Source organism: Eumetopias jubatus, unplaced genomic scaffold (genome assembly GCF_037043125.1).
Source record: "Eumetopias jubatus isolate StellerSeaLion01/CBP00866 unplaced genomic scaffold, mEumJub1_p1.0 scaffold_11, whole genome shotgun sequence".
In the NCBI taxonomy this organism is placed as follows: domain Eukaryota; kingdom Metazoa; phylum Chordata; class Mammalia; order Carnivora; family Otariidae; genus Eumetopias; species Eumetopias jubatus.
The window spans coordinates 86,442,970-86,462,730 of NW_028274817.1; the positions used below are offsets into that span (position 1 = coordinate 86,442,970).

Sequence of the window (19,761 nt, forward strand, 5' to 3'; positions counted from 1 at the left end):
AAGACTCCAGAAGCGATGAGAGAGGATCAGACTAAGATGGTAAAAGTGGAAGGGGTGAGGAAAGATTTAATTTTGGGCTGATTTTGCAGGAAAAGACGCCAGGATTTGCCAAGAGATCACACAGAGGACATGAAAAGTAGAGAGGAGTCCTGGCTGACCCCCCAGGTCATTAGCCTGAGCACCTGGGAGGATGGAGTTGTCATCAGCCGACATGGGAAATACTCCATTAGGAACCAGGTGTGGGGCAAGATTTTCTTGTATTATCTTAACCTGTTTCAGGGATAGAGATTACACTAGCTTCATAAAATAGACATCTTTTATTCTTTTCTAGTACCTGGCACAACTTCAGATTTTAATTGTACAGCTTGAATTTTTACCTACATATACACCCATGTGGCCAGTAACCCCAGTCAAGATCTAGAACTTATTCATTATTCCAGAAAGCTACCTTGCAACCCTTTCCAGTGAAAGACACCCTCCCCACCTCCACTCTGCTCTATCACCAAAATGTTTTTTTTTTTTTTTTTTTTTAAAGACTTTAATCTCTACAGCCAACTCGGGGCTCAAACTTACACAACTTTGAGATCAAGAGTCGCATGCTCTACTGAGCTGCATGCCAGCCAGGTGCCCCACCAACATGTTTTGACTGAGAACTTCACATAAATGGAATTATAGAGTGTGTACTCTTTTGTGTCTTTTTTCACTCATGTTTGTGAGATTCATTCATGTTGATGTTTATATCAGTATTTTGTTCTTCTTTATTGCTGAGTTGTAGTCCATTGTATGAATAGACCGTAATTTATCCATTCTCCTCTTGTTGTATGTTTGGGTTCCTAGTTTTTGGCTACTGTGAACATAGCTGCTGCTTTCCATGTACGTGTAACAACAGGTCTTTTTGTTGGCGTGTTTGCATTTATTTGGGGGTAAATATCTAAGAATTAAATTGTTGGGTCATGGGGTAAGTATATGTTTACTTTTATATGAAACAACCAGTTTTCCACAGTGGCTGCACCATTTACTACTTCCAACCATATATAAGGGTTCCTTGCTGTGGGATTCTGAGAGCCCTGGGGGGTGGGAAGCGGGAAGGGAACATATAGGCGCCTCCAGGCTAAAACCCACCCAACCTGAGACAGGTTCTTACAGGTGGCCTCCTTCTATTCCTATTTCCTGTCCCTCTCCCCTCTCCCACACCACCCTCCTCTGTCCCTGGGCAACACCCCCACCCCGAATCACCACCATATCACCTCTGGGGGCCCCTTCTTTCTCACCTTGCCTCCTACAGCTGGTGCAGGGAGGTGTCACAATGCAGGCCAATAAGTGGGGGAGGGGCTTTGTGCCCACTGCTTTTCCCTTAGCACCTCCCCTTTCACCTTCTCACCTCACAAGCCTCTGTTTGGGGCCGGGGCGGTTCCTGGCCCCATTTCCCGCCCAAACCTTCAGGGCCAGCCGGGGGAGGGCAGCCTCAGCTTCATGTTCCACTGCACCCAAACCTGTGCTGAGAGCACACACATACTTGGGAATCACAGGGTGCAGACTGGTCGGCAGTGACCAGAAGGGTGGGTCCTGTGCTAACAGTCGTGGAGAGGATGGGAATAAGTGTGGGCCCAACTGGTCCTGATGGGGCATCTCTGACCTGGGATTGGCAGGCTGAGCCTCTCTAGCTCCACCCCTCTGAGGTCATCTGCCCAGTGAGGGCAGAGGGGTGACTGGGGCCAGAGTGCCCACTGTTGTCCAATTGGGAGATGCCCTTGGGCAGTCCCCAGCCCCAGGGAGGGCCAAGTGTGGTTTAGGTTTAGCCCTGCGATTGTACAGTGGGTGCAGCTGCTGGGTGGCAAGGCCAGGGGTGGGAAGTTCCCAGTGCTGGCTCTGACTCAAGGGGACTTCAAGCCCGATGGTGTCCTACTGGTGTGGGATTTCCTGGTATATGGAGACCTGCTGGACTTGACAATGGCCAGGGGGCCGTGACCAGGATCTTGTGGGTCGGGGCACAGGCCAGAACTTCCTGTTATAACCCCCACCTTCATCCCAAGCCGGTAGCCCCCATGCACCAGACGCCATGAATGCTACCACTGCCACCTACCTTGGCCTGATGAGGCCCCTCGTCCACCTGTGTTTATGTCCCTGCGTGTGGGCCACAAACCACACTGGTGCATGAGAGAGAGACATGCAGGCTATGGACTTTTCAACTTTTATTACAAAAAAAAGAGCATGATCCCAGCCCAGTTTGCCAACAAAAGTCACCAACTCAAAGTCTGACTTGGTCAGGGCCTCTCTGGATGGGGAGTGGGCTGGTAGACAGGTGCAGGGCCCCACTCAGACCACCCACACTTCACCCTCCCCTGCTGGACCCAACATATGTAGCAGCAGCTCTTGCAGCTGCTCACTGGGCCTCGTTGAAGCGGGTCACCATTGTCTTGTGCAGTGTCTCCTTGTAGGACTCGGTTGAAGTGACCCCATAGGAGCTGCCTCGGGCACCCAAGCCGGAACCCCGCACCCGTGTCTGGGCCTACGTGAGAGAGGCAAGCTGTCAGGTCGGCTGCGGGATGGGGGTGCAGCAGAGAGAGGATGTTGGAGGATGCGGATGGGATCACAGGAGACTCACCTCAATGGGCGTCACAATGCCCTGCTTCTTGCGGCCCAGGCCACTACCCTCTTTCCAGCCCATGGCCTGAAGCATGCGGCTGCCGATGTTGTCACTGCCCAGCCCATCCCGCGTGGGCTGCTCAAAGTCCCTGCAGGGGCCAGTGAGACAGTGTGAGTGACTGGCCTGCCGGCCCCAGGCCCCTCCCCTTGGCCCCGGGCACTTACACAGAAGCTGCGGACATGCCCCCATACTTCCTCCTCTTGGGCTCTGGTGGCTCAGGGATGCCGTACTTCTCTCTGCGTTCAGCTGCACGGTCCCGGTACTTCATTTGCTGAAAACACGTGTGTGTGTGTGTGTGTGTGTGTGGTGTGTGTGTGTGTATGTGTGTGTGTGTGTATGTGTATGTGTGTAAGAATGGGGGAGCTGGGTTTGGCTAACAGGTCTGACTGAGGTCCCTGTGGGCAGGATATCATGGGTGCGAGCAGCAGGCTACACCTGCCGAGGGACTTGAGCACCAGCTGCCCGAGGGGATAGGCACTTGGCAAGGGGCAGAGGGGATGGAGTCCAGGAATGGGTCTCACCTCCATGTCGTTCTTCTCCAGTGCTTCAAGCTCGTTTTCTGACAGGTGGGCTCGCCGGTGAATCTCAAGGTTTTGCTGCAAGGGGACAGACAAGAGGCGGCGTGAAGGGGCGGGGCCGGGCCGGGCCGGCGCTCCCTGCCAATCCTCCCTCAGTCACCTTGTGTAGTCCAGAGAGCTGCTGGTGGCGGATGAGCGCCTCCTTGCTGGGGAACTGGCGCCGACAGAGCAGACAGGCCAGCTTCTGCCAGTCCGTGAGCTTCTCCTCCCGTTCGGGACCCCCTCGTTCCTGCTCCTCCTCACTGTCGCTCTCCCCGCTGTAGGCTGCCACCAGGCCCCGAGGGGGACTCTAGAGAACAGGAGGGTGCGGGAGGGAGGTCAGGCCTGGCTGGATTGGAGCCCCCACCCCTCCACGGCTCCTCCTGCCTGGGCCACTCACCGGGCGGTCATCGCTGGCCAGTTTTGGGAGGTCCATGCTGGTGTGCTGTCTCTCGGCTAGTGCTCCCTGGGGTGTGGGGGACACACACACACACACACACACATTCAGGGACTGCACAGACGGACGGCAGAGATGGCGAGGTGGGGATGGGGGGGGGATGGAGGGGTGGCCGCCACACACTTTCTTCTCAAGGATGGCGTAGCCAGCGTCTGCGGTGGCTGACTCCCGCCTCTCGTCGTCGCGCAAGGCGCTGATGGGCTGGAAGCTGTTTTTGAAGTTTTCTTTTTGCTTGTTGAGGCTGCGGGCCCAGCGTTCCATGTCCTTGGCAATCTAGGGGTAAGGGTGGGGGTGAGGCTCTCAGGGACCCTCCAGGAGCTGGGACCGCCAACTCCGTCCACTGCCCCTTCCTGCCCTGCAGCCTCCAGCAGGCGGTGAGGAGGTGGCGATGGAAGTCCCCATTTCTCGTCATTCTGTCATCAGTGCCCCTTGCCAAGCCCTCTTGGGCTGTGCCTGTCCTCTTCACAGGCACGCCCACGACTCTGCTCTCTGGGTGCTTCCATCTTATCATTTTACGGTGCAGATGACGGCTTTCTCGAACCTCTACGTGTGATACTATGCCACATTCCATATTCTGCCCTCCCACCCCTCCAGGCACAACACCGCTTTTAGAATTTACCAGGTTGCCAAGGGAACACTTAGTTCTTGCTTCTAAGTGCTGCACCCAGACTGTCATACCCTTCCTCCACAGAAAGACACTGAAGTTCCCTCCAACTGCCCACTCCCACCAGATGTGGCAACGGCCATTTTCCACACCCTGATGGGCCCATAGTAAGTTCTCTGGGGTAGACAGACCTGGACACATACCCACAAGTGGGGTTCTGGGGCCCAAAGGAGGTCTGTGTGCCCCCTCGTTTCCACAGGCAGGGCTAGCCTGCCTTCGGGCACACAAGCAGCAACGGGAGGGTTCCCGCCGGCGGAGGGTAGGGCACAGGAAAGCTGACTGGGCTCACTTGCATGGATGGCACTGGCCACTCAGGGAGGTGGGCCACCCTACCATGTACTAAGGAGACTGGCCCTGGCTCAACATCATGCATCAAGGAGCAGAGCTGGGCCAGAGCCTGGTCTCTCTGGAGCACAGTCACTGCCATGCGCACATCTGCTCCCCTCCCTCAGCAGTAGAGGCTTCAAGAGTAATACATTCATTGGAAGACACCAAACAGCCAGCCAGTGACTGCTGGACCCCCAGTGTTCACCTGTTGGGCTGTCTTGGTCTTGTGCTTCTCCTTCTTCTCTTTACCCTCCTTCGAGGGGGCCCCTGTCTCTTTATGCCCGTCGGCTGACTGCTCCAGGGCTGGAACGTAGGTCCGCCTTTCCCCGTCCCAGTAGAGGTACTGCTGGCTCTGAGCATTGTAGTAATACTGGGAGAGGAGCAAGAGAGGGGAGCATGAGGGGAGACCTCAAGAAGGGGAACTACAGACCCCACCCGTTCCCTGGGCCACCCTATCACCTGGGAGTTGGGGTCATAGTAGAGGCCAGTCTGGGGGTCATAGTAGTAGCCAGATGTCTCATCATACTGGTAGGTGGAGACGTCAGGAACAGCTGGGGGCGGCGAGAAAGGAGGGGGGTCACACTCCTCTCTGCTTTGTTAGGGAGCTCCCTGCCCCGCCCCCCACCCCACCCGCAGGCCATGGCTACTCACGGTACTGGCTGTAGGATTCCTGGGCGGTGGGGCTGGTGGCCGGTGGTAGGGCAGAGCTGGGATGGGTAGGGCTCTGGAGCTCGGATTTGAGCACAGCGGGTGACATGATGGTGTATGGCTGGTCAAAGGGCCGGACAGGGGAACGGGGCTCAGTGTCTGCCGATGCTCCCTGTGTGGCCCGCCCCCCCGCCCCCAGGATCCCCCAAGCTCCCTCACCTGGCTGTTGGCAGCGGCACCCTGGCTGCCGCTTGCTTCAGCCGCTGACTGCTGGTAGATGCCAGGGGCGGCACCAGGCTGGGCGCGGGAGAAAGCCTGCAGTGATACAGGATCTGCCCCAGGATCCAGGGAGGCCTCTGCACCTGTAATAAGGGACAGGGAGGAAAGGAGAATGCCTGTGAATGATGGGGCCCAGGACACCACGCCTGCCAGCCCCCCCCCCCCACCACAGGCTCAGGGACAGATGCTGGGGCTCACCTGCTCCAGATGGATCCCCTTTGGTTCCAGTGATGCCGGGGCCCTTGGTGCCCTTGAGGTAGCCATGGGCATAGAGGGAGGACTCTGTGCCCTGGCTGCTGCCATAGCCCTCATCCTGTTGGTAGTAGCTGTAGTCGACCGGTGGCTCCTCGGGGGTGGCCCAGGCACCCTCCCCACCCTGGGAGGCCTGAGGGGCAGTGGGAGGGGCTTATTAGCAGAGGAAGGGGCGCAGGGGGAGGGGAACCTGCTAAGAAGCATCTGCCCACAGGTGAGGCTAGTGTCTGTCTGCTGACAGAAAGCATGCAGGCCTGAGAGAGCTGAAGTGTGAGGGCCGCCCGGCCACAGCAGGGCAGGGCAGCAGCAAAAACAAGAATCGACCGAAGAGCTGTGCCAAAAGGCTCCCAGGGCTGACACTGGTACGTGTGTGTAGTTCAAGCGCTGGGTGTCAGGTCAAGGAAGACACCGTCCTCCCCTTCTTTATTCTCATCTCCCAATTTTCTTTCAGCCACTTATAAATTCCGTTTTATTAAAGAAGTTGTAACAATTCAGGATGATAAAATAACCACCAAATAGAAGTGAAAAGCAGCCATGATGGTGTTGAAGTTGAAAGCCTGGGAGGTGACTGGGAAGGGAGCTGCGGCGAGGCCCCCAAAGCCTGCAGCAGCCACTGTGAGGGTTTGGGGTCCACGGAAAGCCAGACAGCAAGCCAGCCCTCCTGGTTGCAGAGAGGGCACGGGAGGGTCGAGACTGTGGCCCCGGTGTGGGGATGCTGGGGCAGAGGGGAGTCTTTGAGTACCTGTGAGATGGCCCACTGGGCCGCGGCAATAGCAGTGCTGGCCACAGAGGCAGCATTGATGCGACTGCCTTCGTTGGAGGCCATGTCCCTGGGGAGGGTGTCAGAGACGAGGGGTGAGATGAGAAGCCCCAGGCTGGGGGGCCAGCTGGGAAGGGACACAGGTGGGGTCCTGACCTCTTAGAACCCTTGGCAAACTCAACGTTGATGGTCTTGCCGTCGATGGTGAGCGGCGGGTGCAGGGCCTGCAGGATCTGCAGTAGCTGGGCTGCCTCCTGGAGGGGGAGGAGGGGAGGCAGGGGCAGAAGGGTCAGGCCCGGGGAGGTCCCCGGCTCCATTGCCCCGTTGCCAGGCTTGGAGCCGCGGTTGGGGGAGGGGGGGTGGCTGGGGTCAGAGTCCCTCCTCCCCGCCCCGGGGGCCGGGACCCTGGCTGCCCGGCCCCCCCCTGTGCCGCCCTCACCACGATGGTGGAGAGCTGGATAAAGGCGAAGCCACGGTTCAGTTGGGTCTGCTTGTCCTTGATGACACGAACATTGGAGGAAGACAGCACCGCGTAGGGTGCCAGGGCCCCCAGGATGGAGTCCATGGTGCTGTGTGGGTTCAGGTTGCGCAAAATGATGGCTGCGGGAAGGGGCCCAGCATTAGGGGGCACCCCTGATACTCTGCTCCAGTCCTACCCTCTGGTGGCTGCCCACTACCCCTCTCCTCTGGCCTCCATGTCTTTTGCACCTGCTGCTTCCTCTCACCTCTTCCTCCTGGACAAACTTTGCTTGTCAGTCCAAGTCCCAGCTCAGTCGCTCACCTGCTGAGAACCTTCCCAACACACCCCCAAAGTCGAGTCGGGCAATGTTCCTCCCCTGCTCTCCCTACATCACGTCTGTCCCCCCACCAGGCAGAGACCCTGGGAGGATTAAGTCCTGGTCACCGCCACCTCTCTGGCCTTGGAGAGCCCAGCCCAGACACCCTAGGGCAGGGAGAAAGGAAGGAACAACGGACTCACTGTCATTGGCGTTCTCCGAGCTTGGCTCCGAGCCCTGTGACAGAGCTTGGGAGGCCAGCACACCCTGGGCCTGGTAGGGCTGTGGCAGGGGGAGCAGGCCCTGGCTTAGCTCCCGCCCGCCCAGCGGCAGCGTCTGCTGGTCCAGCCTCGCGCCCAGGGGCAACTTCTGCTCTGCCTCTGTCAGGGGCAGCGGAAGACAGGCTGGCGTCAAAGGGCAGGCAGCTCCAAGGCCCGTCACCGTCCTTCCCCCTTCCACCAATGTCCCGGAGGCGGGGCGGGGGGGGGGTAGGAGGGCCTCACCTGACTTGGGCACACCACATTTGAAGCACTTCTCACGGCGTTTGAAGTTCTGGACACCGCACTGCGAGGCACAGGCCAGGCCGTCAGGGTGGGGTGGGGCTTTCTTGTGGAACCCTCCAAAGTGGGATCCAGAGATCCCCCAGGGAACCCCGCCACGCCCCAGGAAGGAAGGTCCCAGGGTCAGGGGTGGCAGGGGGCTCTGGCTGTCATTCCCAGTCTGTGACTCTTCCCTTCATGTGGTCTCAAGTTTGTTCTCAGTGCCACCTCCTCAACTCAGGCATCAACAACTCCCCCACCCCTGTGACAAGTGCCACCTCCTCTGAGGTACCCACTGCCAGGACTGCCCCCCTTCTTGTCCCTTCAGCAGGTTCCTCTTCCTAAAACGCGCTTCCCTCTTCAGAAACCTTCAATGTTTCCACCCCTGAAAGCCAGCAGCCCCTCTCTGGCCAGATTCCCATCCTTCATCTTGAGGACTGGGTTGGTGTTCTTGAGAAACCAGCCTTGGTCATGGCAGCCTCCAGGAACCCCCAGCTTTTCTATCTCTGGAGGTTCTACATTTCTATGTCTGTTCCGTGGTCAGGGACCGCGCCATCGCTCCTGTGCCAGGCTCTGCCCCGTATGCCCAGGATGTGGCCTCGGCCACCCTCGCAGCCTAGCAGCAGGGAGCAGATGTAGCACGGGGGAGTGGGCGGCACGTTCATCTGCGGGGACTCAGGGAGGGCAACGGTCCAAGCGGGGCATGGCTCGCTCAGCTGGGGACAGTTGGTGGGATGTTTGGTCTGGGAGGCCTAGAAGTTTGCTTTGGTTTGGTCTGGTTTTGCTGGGAAGCTACTGTTAGCAAAGGGAACAAGAGATTTTCTGTAGCTGGTGTAGGGAGGGTGAGGACGGGCAGAAGTGGGAGCTGGAGAGGGCAGGTGACACCAGATTATGGAGGGTGGTCACGCTCAAGCTCAGTGGTGAGGGCCGGGTTTCTAAGCAGAGATGGAAGAACGTGGTTAGAGGCGGTTTCGAGGAATGTTACAAGTGAGAGGGCGAGAGAAAGAGGCAAGGGGCCAGCACAGCAGAAGAGAGGTCTGCGGTGGCTGAGGGAGAGGGTGACGGCTGGTCTGGGCAGTGGGAATCGCGAGGGAGAGCATTTTTGTGACGGAAGCGACAGGACCTGGCGGCCAACAGGATGCGGGGAATTAAAGGAGGGTAAAGGAGAGAATTCCCTGGTTTTGAGGAGTATCTGGAAATACAGGAGGGACAAAGTGCCACTGTCCCTTCGTCCCTACCCCTGCAGAGACACTGGACACCCGTCTCCTGATAACACTTTCTCTTTTAAAACAAACAGGTGCCACTCCCCTCAGGAGGCAGGATTCTTCCTGTGGGGAGGGTCGGGGGCTCGGCCGGCTCTCAGTGTCCCCCTTCGGTCTCAGGACTGCCAGCTGGCTGTGGAAGGTGGGGCTGTGGAGTCGCAAGGCTGCCTCCGGGCCGCTTCGGAGGCTGGCCCCACAGGGGACCTGAACGCAGGGTACCATCCACGGCCCCTGTGATCGGGAGCAAGTCATGGCGCAAGGCTAACCCATGGGGGCACCCCCTTTGAGCCTCAGCTTCCTCGTAGGGACTATGACGGCAAGATCCTACAGCTTGTGGCCTCAGCCTCAGGTGGACATGGCTTTGCCAGAGCGGCCGTCAAGGTTGGGCCACCCGACACAGGCTCCCAGAGCAGCCTGTGCTTTCCTTTGGGGGAACAGGCGGACATCAAAGGGAGCTAACCGTGGGCCAGACGTTGTTCCAACGGTTACCCTCTCAGCGCCACATGGGAATCCTCCCGACCACCTTGGGGGAGAGGGGTCATCGCTATTCGCGTTTTGGAGCTGAGGAAAGTGAGGCAGAGACCAAGGAGGATGTGGGAGGCTCTAATTCCAGCCAGCCCAGCTCGGAGGTCCACATCCGACATTGACACACCACAGCGTGCCTCCACTGTCACTAGTCAGTTGCTTATGTAAGTACTTGTGGAAAGCCCGCTGGGACTTCGGGCTGGACTGCGCCTCCTGAGGGCAGAGCCTGGCGCTGAGTGAGAGAGCCCAGTATACATGGGTGGGTGGGCAGGAGGCAAGGGACGGTGGCCCCTTGAGCTGAGCTGGTCCTCGACACCTATGCCACTCAGAGGCCCCAGGGCGACAGACGCCACCGCCGCTGCCGCCTCTATCCACGGCAACCGCTGCCCACCGCCCCTGTACCTTATTACACAGCCAGTCCTCATTGATCTTGGGCTTGGGGTCGCTGTAGTGCATGGACACCTTCTGGCCCAGGATGTTGAGGGAGTGCTGCGGGAAAAAGCAGAGCGCAGTGAGGCCCAGGCAGCGGTGCCCCACGCACCGTTTCAGCACAGGAGAAGAGAGTGAGCGAGCCCTTCAGCTGGATGGATGAGGGACAGGGAACGGAGGGAGGTCGGAGAACGGACGAGGGAAGAAGGAAGGGAAGGAGGGAGGGAAAGCGCCACAGCCCTTGGGCGCAGCTGTTTGCTGCCTTTCCGGGCACGCGCACGCACACGTGAACACACGCCACCAGGCACACAGTGCTCGGCTGACCGACGCTTGCCGGACAGTGGGGAAAACCCCCCACTCGGCCCTGACACTGCCAGGCCACACCCAGGGCCAGCACTACACAGGCTACACTCGGGATGAGGGGGACAGGGAGGGGAGGGAGAGGAGGGGAGAGAAAGAGAGAGAGAGCGCACGCGCGCTAGTGCTGGAGAAGGGGAAAAAGAAAGAGCCATATTTAAAAGATGGAAGTTCCTGCTGTGAGGCTGTCTTCCCAGGGCTGGCTGGGTCCTGGGCCCCCCAGCATTAGGGCAGAGATGGCCCCAGGGCCGCCCTGCTGAGCCCCTGCTTCCACCACATCTGACCCTTCCTCCTGTGCCCCACACCAGTGAGCCAGGCTCTGGGCAGGTGAGCAGAGCAGGTCTTTGGGTCTCTGAAGGTCCCAAAGCTGCTGGGTGGGGAAGACTGTGCCAGGCGGGGGAGCAGGCTCCCTTCCCTTCCTGACAGCATGACCCTTTGGCTGAGAAGGCAGGCCTGCCCCCAGTGGAGTGGCCAAGCGGTGACTCCTGTTGGGGGGGTAGGTGCAGGGGGAGGGCTGGGGCATCTGAAGTGAGTTCTGTCGCATTTGACTGGTACTTTAGATCAACAGAGCGGTGCTGGCCTCTCGCACGGGGAAGTCAAAAGGCCGAACTCACATGCAGGGAGAGAGATGGCAAAACGGGACTTGCTAGTTAGTGTGCCAACAGCTAAGTTCCCCAGTGGCTAGACTTCCAGTGATGCCTGAGAGTGGAACGAAATCCTGGCTCTGCCTAACCCCGGAGCAGGGTGGTCCCCAAGGAGTGGGAGCCTCCGTGGAAGAAAACCTCCCCCCTGGCAGCCCTTTCTCCAAAAGCTCAGCTGGGAGGTGGAGGGGCAGAGCTAGTGCCCGGTGGTGGGAAGGGGCCAGTGGTGAGTGTGGGTTCTTGATGGGAAGCCCAGTGGGTAGCAAGAGATGGGGAAGAGGAGATAGTGAGGGTCAGGAAGGGGGAGAGAGAGGGGGCGGGGGGGATGGGACACAGGGCCACAGGGCAGGGAACTGTGTCCATAAGAATCAGGCGATGGGGAGCGCTCGATTACAAAGTAGTATTTGTTTGGGGGGGGGTTCAAGTGCGGCAAAGCAACCTGATTGGCTTCCATCCATCGTGTAGCGTCCTGCAAGTGACTAAACTCGACGAAGGCGAAGCCCCGGCTCTGACCTGGAGACAGCATTCAGATACAGACGCAGTGGGTTAGTCAACAGCTTTGGACACACGGCGTTCCCGGGGGTGGGACCCGAGGGGAGAGGACCGGGGGTGGGGGGGCAGAGGGAAAGGGGGAGAGGAGAAAAGAAGAAAGGGAGAGAGAGAAGTAATCAGAGAGAGAAAGACCAGGGGGTGGGAGGCAAGGTAGATGGCTGGGAGGAGTAGGGAAGAGGGACGGGGCACGGAGGTGGGAGGGGGAGGGGGAGATACACACACGCCAGCTGGGAAGAAAGAGAGAGGGGCTCAGGCAGACCTGCCTGGGGTGACGGAGACGGAGAGAAGGAGGTGGGAGGGCGAGGGCAAGGGTACGAGTAGAGATCTGTCTCAGAGAAGGAAGGAGGGCAGATGGGCAGGCTGTTGACTCCACATGGGCCAGAACAGATAACCGAAGGGTGGGGCCCAGCACGAGGCCGGTGCCCAGGAGGGGTCCTATGACAGGTGTTTCATCAAAGAAGCAAAAAAGAACCTGGGCCAGGCTCCTTGGTGAGGCTGGGAAGGCTCCAGGCCCATCAGGAAACCAGGGGGAGTCCGGGACACAATGTCACCTCAGCCTCAGCACAGTGCAGGGGCGGGGGCCTTACCAGGGAGCCGCCTCAGGGCCAAGCTAGGAAGATTACAGCCACCCACAGTGCAAGTCCTCCTAGACAGCAGGAGAATGGGGGCCAGGGTTGGCCAGGCAGACCTTAAAGAATCAGTGGGTGCCTGGGAGAAGTGCCAGAAGGGGCCACACCTAGGATACCACCTTATGGAGACAGAGAGAGACCAGAACCCTGTCAGTGTGTGGTTTGGCTGGGCTGAAGCAGAGCAAGACCTACATGCTACCAAGAGAGACTCAAGGCCTGGCCAGGGGTGGGAAAGGGACCCAGGGCTTGAGGCTGCAGGAGAGCAGCTCCTCTTCTGGAGATACACACAGGGAGGGCTTAGACATGGCAGGACTTGGGGGGGGGGCATGCTTGATCTCCATAAGAGTAACTGTTAGGATGCACAGGAAGATGAAATGGTATGATCTGGGGTGGGGGAGGGAGGGAGAGAGGGAAGAAGAGAGAGACAGAGAGGAAAAGAGGGGCAGGGAGAAGGAAAGGGAGAGGGAGAGAAGGAGGAAGAGAGGAAGAGGAGGAGAGAGAGGGAGAGGGAGAGGGAGAGGGAGAGGGAGAGGGAGAGGGAGAGGGAGAGAGAGAGAGAGAGAGAGAGAGAGAGAGAGAGAGAGAGAGAAAGATGGAGGTGTGGGGAGGAGAGAGACTGAGAGATGGAGAGAGAAGCCCAGGCAGTGAAGCCCCACTGTGCCTGCCTTGGGGAGCCTGGGCCAGAGGTCCTGCAGAGACAACTCCCACCCCTCCACCCTGCTAACCTCAGGCCAGCTCCAAGCAGCCTGCAAGAGGGAGGGAGGGAACAAGTGAAGCCAGAAATCCTGGCTGCTCCTTGGGATGCACCCTTGGGTAAGAGCCATCCCCTGCCTCCCCTCTTGGGACATGTGGGTGGGACTGTGTCAGACCTACTTTCTGGTCACAGGCTGTTACCAGAAAAACGTGGGGGAGACTGAGGGGCAGGGGAAGGAGAAGGGAGAGGGAAGGGAGTATATGGGGAGGGGGTTACCACCTCAGTTACTTAAAGAGTCCCAAAGAGGAGGTGCCCTGGAGCCTGGCCCTGGCCCTGCCCCCGGGGAGCACTCAGCTCAGTACTGCCCCCCCTCCCCGACAGCCCCAGAGCTGTGAGGAGGATGGGTTGAGGGGAAGAGAAGAAGAGAGGGCACCCCAAGCTGCCCATTCCCAGCTGTGGCAGGAAGGCAGGGCAGGGAGGGTGAGGGAGAAGGCAGAAGCAGGAGGGAGACTGGAGGCTGCGGCTGGCCAGTGGAAGGGGGGCACTGGGAACAAAAGCTCACCTGAGGATTTGTTCCGCATCAGCCGGACCTCTCGTGCTTGCACTCCGTGGGACTGCAGCTGGCCCCGGATCTGTACGGGGAGATACGGATGGGGGCAGGCTCAGCATGCGGGGGGCCACCGGAGGCCTCCAGGACCCTGAGGAGCTGCCGGTGATGTGCACACACCGCCTCCTCTCACTCTCTCGGGGCTTCTCCCCAAGTGGCCACGGCCCTGGGCCCGCAACAGCACTGGGTCTCAGCACTCGGCCCCAGACTTGCAGAGAGTGAGTGAAATGAAAGGGGCATGGTGCAAGGCGGGGGCGGGGGGTGCTGGCAGCGTGGTGACCCTCAGAGGCGGAGAGCAATGAGAGAGTGAGCCAAGCCAGCAGCTCAAGAATGGCCTGCGGGGGGTGGGGGGTGGGGGGTGGGTGCGCGTGTCTGTCAACAGGCTTGGTGCAGTGGCAGTGAGGAGAGCTGGGGCTTGCCCCAAGAGACCTGTGACGTGAATACCAAAACGGGAAGGACTGGGGTCTGAGCAGAGCCCGGCCGTGTGCCCCACACCAAAAGGTGTGGTCCCAGGGTGTGGAAAGCTTCCTGGGTGAAGCCAGAGGGAAGCTGCAGAGGCGATTTGGGGTTCGGACCAGGTGAGGCAGGGTCTCTAGGCCAGTGGTGCTTCTTGCAGAAGCCTGGGAGCATGTGCTGGGCATTCTCGGGCGGCAATCTTATTGCCTCTGGGCCCCAGTTTCCTCATCAGGTGAAAAAGCTCTCTCTCTCTCACACACACAGACACACAGACACACAGACACACAGACACACACACACACACACACACACACACACGCTTGAGGATGAAAAGAAACACAGGGGAGCTCGTTAGGACTGCAAACACTCAGGGACGGCTCAGGAAGCAGCAAGGATGTGGGCTCTGGAATCCAGCCGCCCAGGGCCAAACCCCAGCTCCACTCTGCCACTCACTGGCCTGCCACTCACTGGCCTGCCACTCACTGGCTGTGGGACCTGGGGCAAGCTGCTTCACTGCTGGGGGCCTGGCTTCCTCATCCGTAGGATGGAAACACAGAGTACCTTCCCCGCAGGGTGGCTGTGAGGATTAAATGAGACCTGGCCTGTGGCCCACCCTGTGCTCAATCCTTAGCACATGTCAGCACGGAGCTACTGTCTAACCCTGAACACAGCAGCTGGGCCAGCCTTGAGAAACTCCCAAATACAAAGGTGGGATATTCTCTGCGACAAAACGGGCAGCCGGTAGATTTCAGAGAAGAGCTGGGCAGAGAATTCAGGGGAGGGGGCAGAGAGGAGACTCGGGGAGGCTAGGGAGGAGGCTATTCTAGTGGCCCTCTGGGGTTTTACTGGGGCTCATTAGGGGAAGCCTCTATGAGAAGGGAACAGAAGAAAAGGGAGGAATATGGAAGGGAATGTCACGGAGCACGGGGTGGGAAGGCTGTCAGTAGCGGCGAAGGAAGGCAAAGAACGCAGAACTCTGTGGCCAGGCCACTCATATTTGACACTGCTGACAAAGGAGGGCAGGGGTTGAGGGTATGGGGAAAGAATGTGGATAAAACCTCAGAAAAATCCCATGGGGACCCTCCCCATCCCCAGGGCGGCAGGGCCCCGCGTCATCTCTGCCACCAGGAATACCCGGCTCTGGGCCCGGTGAGCATCTGGCCCTCAGTCAACATACGCAGAATGGATGGATGACCAGTGGAATGTTCTGGAGGAATGCTCTGTTCCCTCCCACACCCACCACCACAGCCCCTTGGCCAAGGCAGCCTGTCGGACAAGCCTCCCTTCCAGACCGGGAGAGTACAAGGGCCTGCCCAGAGGACGGATCAGTGCTGGGGGAGAAAAGGGAGAAAAGGTGCTGAGGTCGGGCTGAGGGAGAAGCTGAGGGCCCTGGAGGAGACCCAGCCTGGCCTCCTGCTCTGCCGCCTGCCCGGGGCCATGGGGGGGGGCACGTACGTCATCCTCAGTGGCTGCCTGTGGCAGCATCCTCAGCATGACGATGTTACTGGCCTTCTCCTCCTCCTCCTCCTCCTCCTCCTCCTCCTCCTCCTCCCCTTGCTCGGTCCGATAGTCCTGGTCCCGATAGTCGCCGTCTCGGGGGAAGCCTGGCGGCCCAGTGGGGCTGTGCCTGTGCCGCCGCCGCCGCCTACGCTGAGTCTCGGAGCCCGGGGAGGCCTCGTAGGAATCCTGGCCGACAGAATGAGACGGGAGACACCAGACGGGCAGTCAGTCTGGGGTGGGCCTAGGGGCTGGCCGCTGGCTCTCTGAGGCAGGCAGGCTCTGAAAGCCAGGGGTGGGCGGGCGGGCTCCGGCTAAAGGCTCAGGGCAGACAAAAGGGGTCGGCCCTGGACTGCAAGCCTTCTGGGGTGGGAAACTGTCCCCGGAGGTCTTTTGGGGGCTGCCTTGGTGGGAGCGGGGAGAGGCCGGTGGCAGTATTACGGTGGGGGGGGGGAACCCCCCCCCCCCAGACAGGTGACCAGACACTGCCTAAACCTCCCCAGGTCTGGGGTCAGCGCGCTGCATCCTGCCCTCTGTTGCCTCCTCCTCCTCCCTTACAGCTCAGCTAGTATGCGCACAACTCTTCCTCATGCCTTATGATTTCCAGCTTGGGCCAGGGTTCTAGGAGTAGCTTAGTGTCTCATCCAGAGCCAGTCAGCAGGGGCCTGCAAACGTGTGAGGGCCTCAGCACTGCCCCCAGGCCCTGATTCTCCGCCGCCTGGCCAGTCCTCTGTCACCACTAGCCTTCCCCCTAACAGGGTGCGGTGGCTGAGTTCTTGCGTGTTGCCCAAGCCATCCTGCCAGGCCTAAGCAGGCCAGGCCAGGCCAGGGTCCACAGCCCTTCTGCCCTCAGGAGGACCAGATAACTCAGTGCTCCGCTCGCACCCTTCCCAACGGGTCCACCCAGGGCCCCCTGGTGCCCTGGAGACATCCAGGTACAGATCACAGCTGCCAGTGGGGAAGCTTAAACGCCCACACTCTGTCCCCGGGGGGCTGGGTTGCAAAAGTACCCTTCCCACCCTGCTGGATAAGAGACCTGCCTGCTTACTTGGACCTGGGCCCTGACTACCCTCCTCAGAGGGTGAACATCATGCCTGCCTTCCTCAGGTTAGGGCTAACTATGCAATGTGGAACTGGCTACCCCTGAGCTCAAACGAGAGGCCCTAGAAGGGTCTTTCCCTTCCTTAGAGGGGTTCTGCCGCCCCTGCGAATGCCCATGGTTGGCGTCCCAGGGCTACTCTGCTGGGTGATATCCAGTCCCCCCACTGCCCTCCCAACCACACATGCTGGGTCCCATGCAAGAGGCTCCTCAAGGGCCCCAAACTGGCTGGGAGCAGGCAGTGAAGGGCTTGCAGTGAACCATGGACCCCAATTAAAAAAGGGAAGAAGGGAGAGAGGTGATGGCCAGGGGCCCTCAGAAGTATAGAGCCAAGCATGTGGAAGTCAGGGAGCCCCAACTCGGGAGAGGAGCCCTCACAGAGGGGAGAGGGGCCCTCACAGAGGGAAGCGGGAACAGACCCTCCAGGTGAGGCAAAGCCACCGAGCGCAGTCCGAAGGCATGGGAGCCGAGAGCTACCTGCAAGTGGTGCTACAAGCTGAGGCCCCGCAGGACTCTGCCCTCCCCGGCCCTCACCTCTGCACTCTGCTCCTCGGACGAGTCGTCGTAGTCATGCTTGCCCTCCTGGCTACCGTACTCGCGGGGGTATGAGCGGTAGTCCATGTCCCGGTAGTCGTGGTCTCGGCTGCGGTTCTCCCCACCGTCATCCTGCGAACGGTCAGTGGCTCCATAGCGGCCAGTCCTGTCCCCACGACCACCTCTGAGGGCAGAACGGGGAGGGGTCAGAGGGCAGTCCTTCCTGCAAGGTGCAAGAGGCGAGGGCGGGCTCCCGCCCACTCGCTCCCTCGGGCCCCCAGATCCCACTCATGACGGGGTTCCCTAAATCCGGACTCCATGAGGTGAGCTCGTCCCCACCCCTCAAAAATCCAATGCACTTCTCCTTCCCTCTGCCACCTCCCCGGCCCGTGCCTGTCTTCCTTCAGGAGGCCCTCAGATGTGGTGTCAGGGCTGGTCGCACCCCCACCACGCCTCTCCCAGCTCATTCGCTACGCCCCGACGGGAGCAAGTATTCCATAAGGCAAAGCCAACCAAGCCCAACCACTGCGCTCCCCTCAACGGCTCCCCCTCATTCTCAAGATAAAACACCAAAACGCTCACGAAGGTCCTGCCAGGTCTGCGGGGTCTGCGGGCAGAGGTCCCTACCGCCCTCTCTCCCTCTGCCTCACTGGGCGCTGTGCTACCCTGCCCCCCTGCTTCGCCATCACCCTGCCGGCCCTGGTGGCTGTTTTTTTAAAAATTTCTCCTACTGCGATTACCGTAAAATAATTATCTCCAAGTTGATTTCACATGTACGTTTCTTTTTCTTTAAGGTTTTATTTTTTAAGTAATCTCTACATCCAACGTGGGGCTTGAAATTATAAGCCCGAGATCAAGAGCTGCATGCTCCATTGACTGGGCCGGCCAGGCGCCCCTCACGTGCATTTTTCTGATGATTTAGAAAAGGACTAAACTGTGAGTTCTGGAAAAGAGGGGACCACATCCAGAGGGTCCACTGCCCTACTCCCCAAAACTAAGCTCAGTACCTGGTGCTCAGTGGGTGCCCGATAATTCTGTTTGATGAAATAATGACTTAAAAAGTATTCTAAAAGCAACCGATACATGTTTACTTAAAATAAGACAAAACTGACACCACAGTAGACTACTGCGGGCAGGGTCCCAATCCTGGTCAGGAACAACACTGTTAGAATGTCTAGTATCAACACCACTACGACCGTTGTTCTACGGTGCTAGCTGAACCAAGAGCATGAAGAAAAGAGGTTAAAAGCTGGACACGAGAAGGTAAAATTACCATTGTTTGTAAATGGTATGACGATATGCCTGCAAAGCCTAAGAGAATCAAATGAAAAATGATTACAACCAATAAGTCAGTAAGGATGCTGGGGACAAAAGCAACATGCAGAAATAGATACGGTGCCTCTATTCAGAGAGGCGTCGTTTAGAAATGGGAAGATCCCAAGTATGACTGAAGCAAAAAGGTTAAATACCTAGACAAGCGCCAAGATCTTATGACTATACTTCACACATATAAACCACGATACGTTTAAAAATGGGTCAAAGATTTGAGACAACATGGATGGAGCTAGAGAGTACGATGCTAAGCGAAATAAATCAGTCAGAGAGAGACAAATACCGCATGATTTCACTCCTATGTGCAATTTAAGAAACAGAACAAATGAACAAAGGGAAAACAAAAAGAGGGAGGCAAACCAAGAAACAGACTCTTTTTTTAAAATTTTTATTTATTTTTAAAGATTTTATTTATTTGACAGAGTCACACACAGCGAGAGGGAACACGAGCAGGGGGAGCAAGAGAGGGAGAAGCAGGCTTCCCGCCGAGCAGGGAGCCCGACGCGGGGCTCGATCCCAGGACCCTGGGACCATGACCTGAGCCGAAGGCAGACGCTTAGCGCCTGAGCCCCCCAGGCGCCCCAAGAAACAGACTCTTAACTATAGAGAACTGATGGTCACCAGAGGGAGGTGGGTGGAAGGGATGGGAGAAATAGGGGGTGGGGTTTGAAGAGCACACCTCTCATAAGGAAAAAAAAATTTTTTAAATAAACCAATCGGGGCACCTGGGTGGCTCAGTTGGTTACGTGGCTGACTCTGGATTTTAGCTCATCATGACCTCAGGGTCCTGGGACTGAGCCCCACGATGGGCTCCACACTCAGCGGGGAGTTGGCTTGAGATTCTCTCCCTCTGCCCCTCCCCCTACCTGCATGTGCGTGTGCTGTCTCTGTTAAATAAATAAATAAATCTCCTAAAAAATAAAAATAAAACAATCAGGAAAATATGAAAAAAAAATAAAATGCACGGTCTGATAGTAAAAAATAATAATAAAAATAAAACGGGTTGGGGCACCTGGGTGGCTCAGTTGTTGGGCATCTGCCTTCAGCTCAGGTCATGATCCCAGGGTCCTGGGATCAAGCGCCGCATTGGGCTCCCTGCTCGGCGGGGAGCCTGCTTCTCCCTCTCCCACTCCCCCTGCTTCTGTTCCCTCTCTTGCTGTGTCTCTCTCTGTCAAATAAATAAAATCTTAAAAAAAATAAATAAAACGGGTCAAAGATTTAATAGAAGAACTGAAACCATA

General features: G+C 58.3%; 1 protein-coding gene across 9 annotated transcripts in view; it reads right to left on the bottom strand.

Moving 5' to 3' along the window:
- Positions 1-2,179: 2,179 nt before the first annotated feature.
- RBM10 (RNA binding motif protein 10) overlaps positions 2,180-19,761 on the bottom strand; it is a 29,351-nt gene continuing 11,769 nt past the window's right edge. For 2 of the 9 annotated variants that reach the window (XM_028113450.2, XM_028113452.2), the window contains exons 3-24: positions 17,189-17,372; positions 15,514-15,744; positions 13,558-13,627; positions 11,560-11,633; positions 10,096-10,182; positions 7,871-7,931; positions 7,571-7,747; positions 7,031-7,191; positions 6,748-6,845; positions 6,574-6,661; positions 5,778-5,964; positions 5,520-5,662; positions 5,304-5,421; positions 5,112-5,203; positions 4,858-5,022; positions 3,785-3,934; positions 3,605-3,670; positions 3,326-3,514; positions 3,169-3,243; positions 2,812-2,918; positions 2,606-2,735; positions 2,180-2,509 (exon numbers count right to left, since the gene is read on the bottom strand). In XM_028113450.2, coding sequence (XP_027969251.1) covers positions 2,384-2,509; positions 2,606-2,735; positions 2,812-2,918; positions 3,169-3,243; positions 3,326-3,514; positions 3,605-3,670; positions 3,785-3,934; positions 4,858-5,022; positions 5,112-5,203; positions 5,304-5,421; positions 5,520-5,662; positions 5,778-5,964; positions 6,574-6,661; positions 6,748-6,845; positions 7,031-7,191; positions 7,571-7,747; positions 7,871-7,931; positions 10,096-10,182; positions 11,560-11,633; positions 13,558-13,627; positions 15,514-15,744; positions 17,189-17,372 — 2,779 coding nt within the window. In that variant the 3' untranslated portion in view covers positions 2,180-2,383. The remainder of the gene's footprint in view (positions 2,510-2,605; positions 2,736-2,811; positions 2,919-3,168; positions 3,244-3,325; positions 3,515-3,604; positions 3,671-3,784; positions 3,935-4,857; positions 5,023-5,111; positions 5,204-5,303; positions 5,422-5,519; positions 5,663-5,777; positions 5,965-6,573; positions 6,662-6,747; positions 6,846-7,030; positions 7,192-7,570; positions 7,748-7,870; positions 7,932-10,095; positions 10,183-11,559; positions 11,634-13,557; positions 13,628-15,513; positions 15,745-17,188; positions 17,373-19,761) is intronic. The other 7 variants (XM_028113451.2, XM_088028807.1, XM_028113454.2 and 4 more) reach the window with 4 other exon arrangements.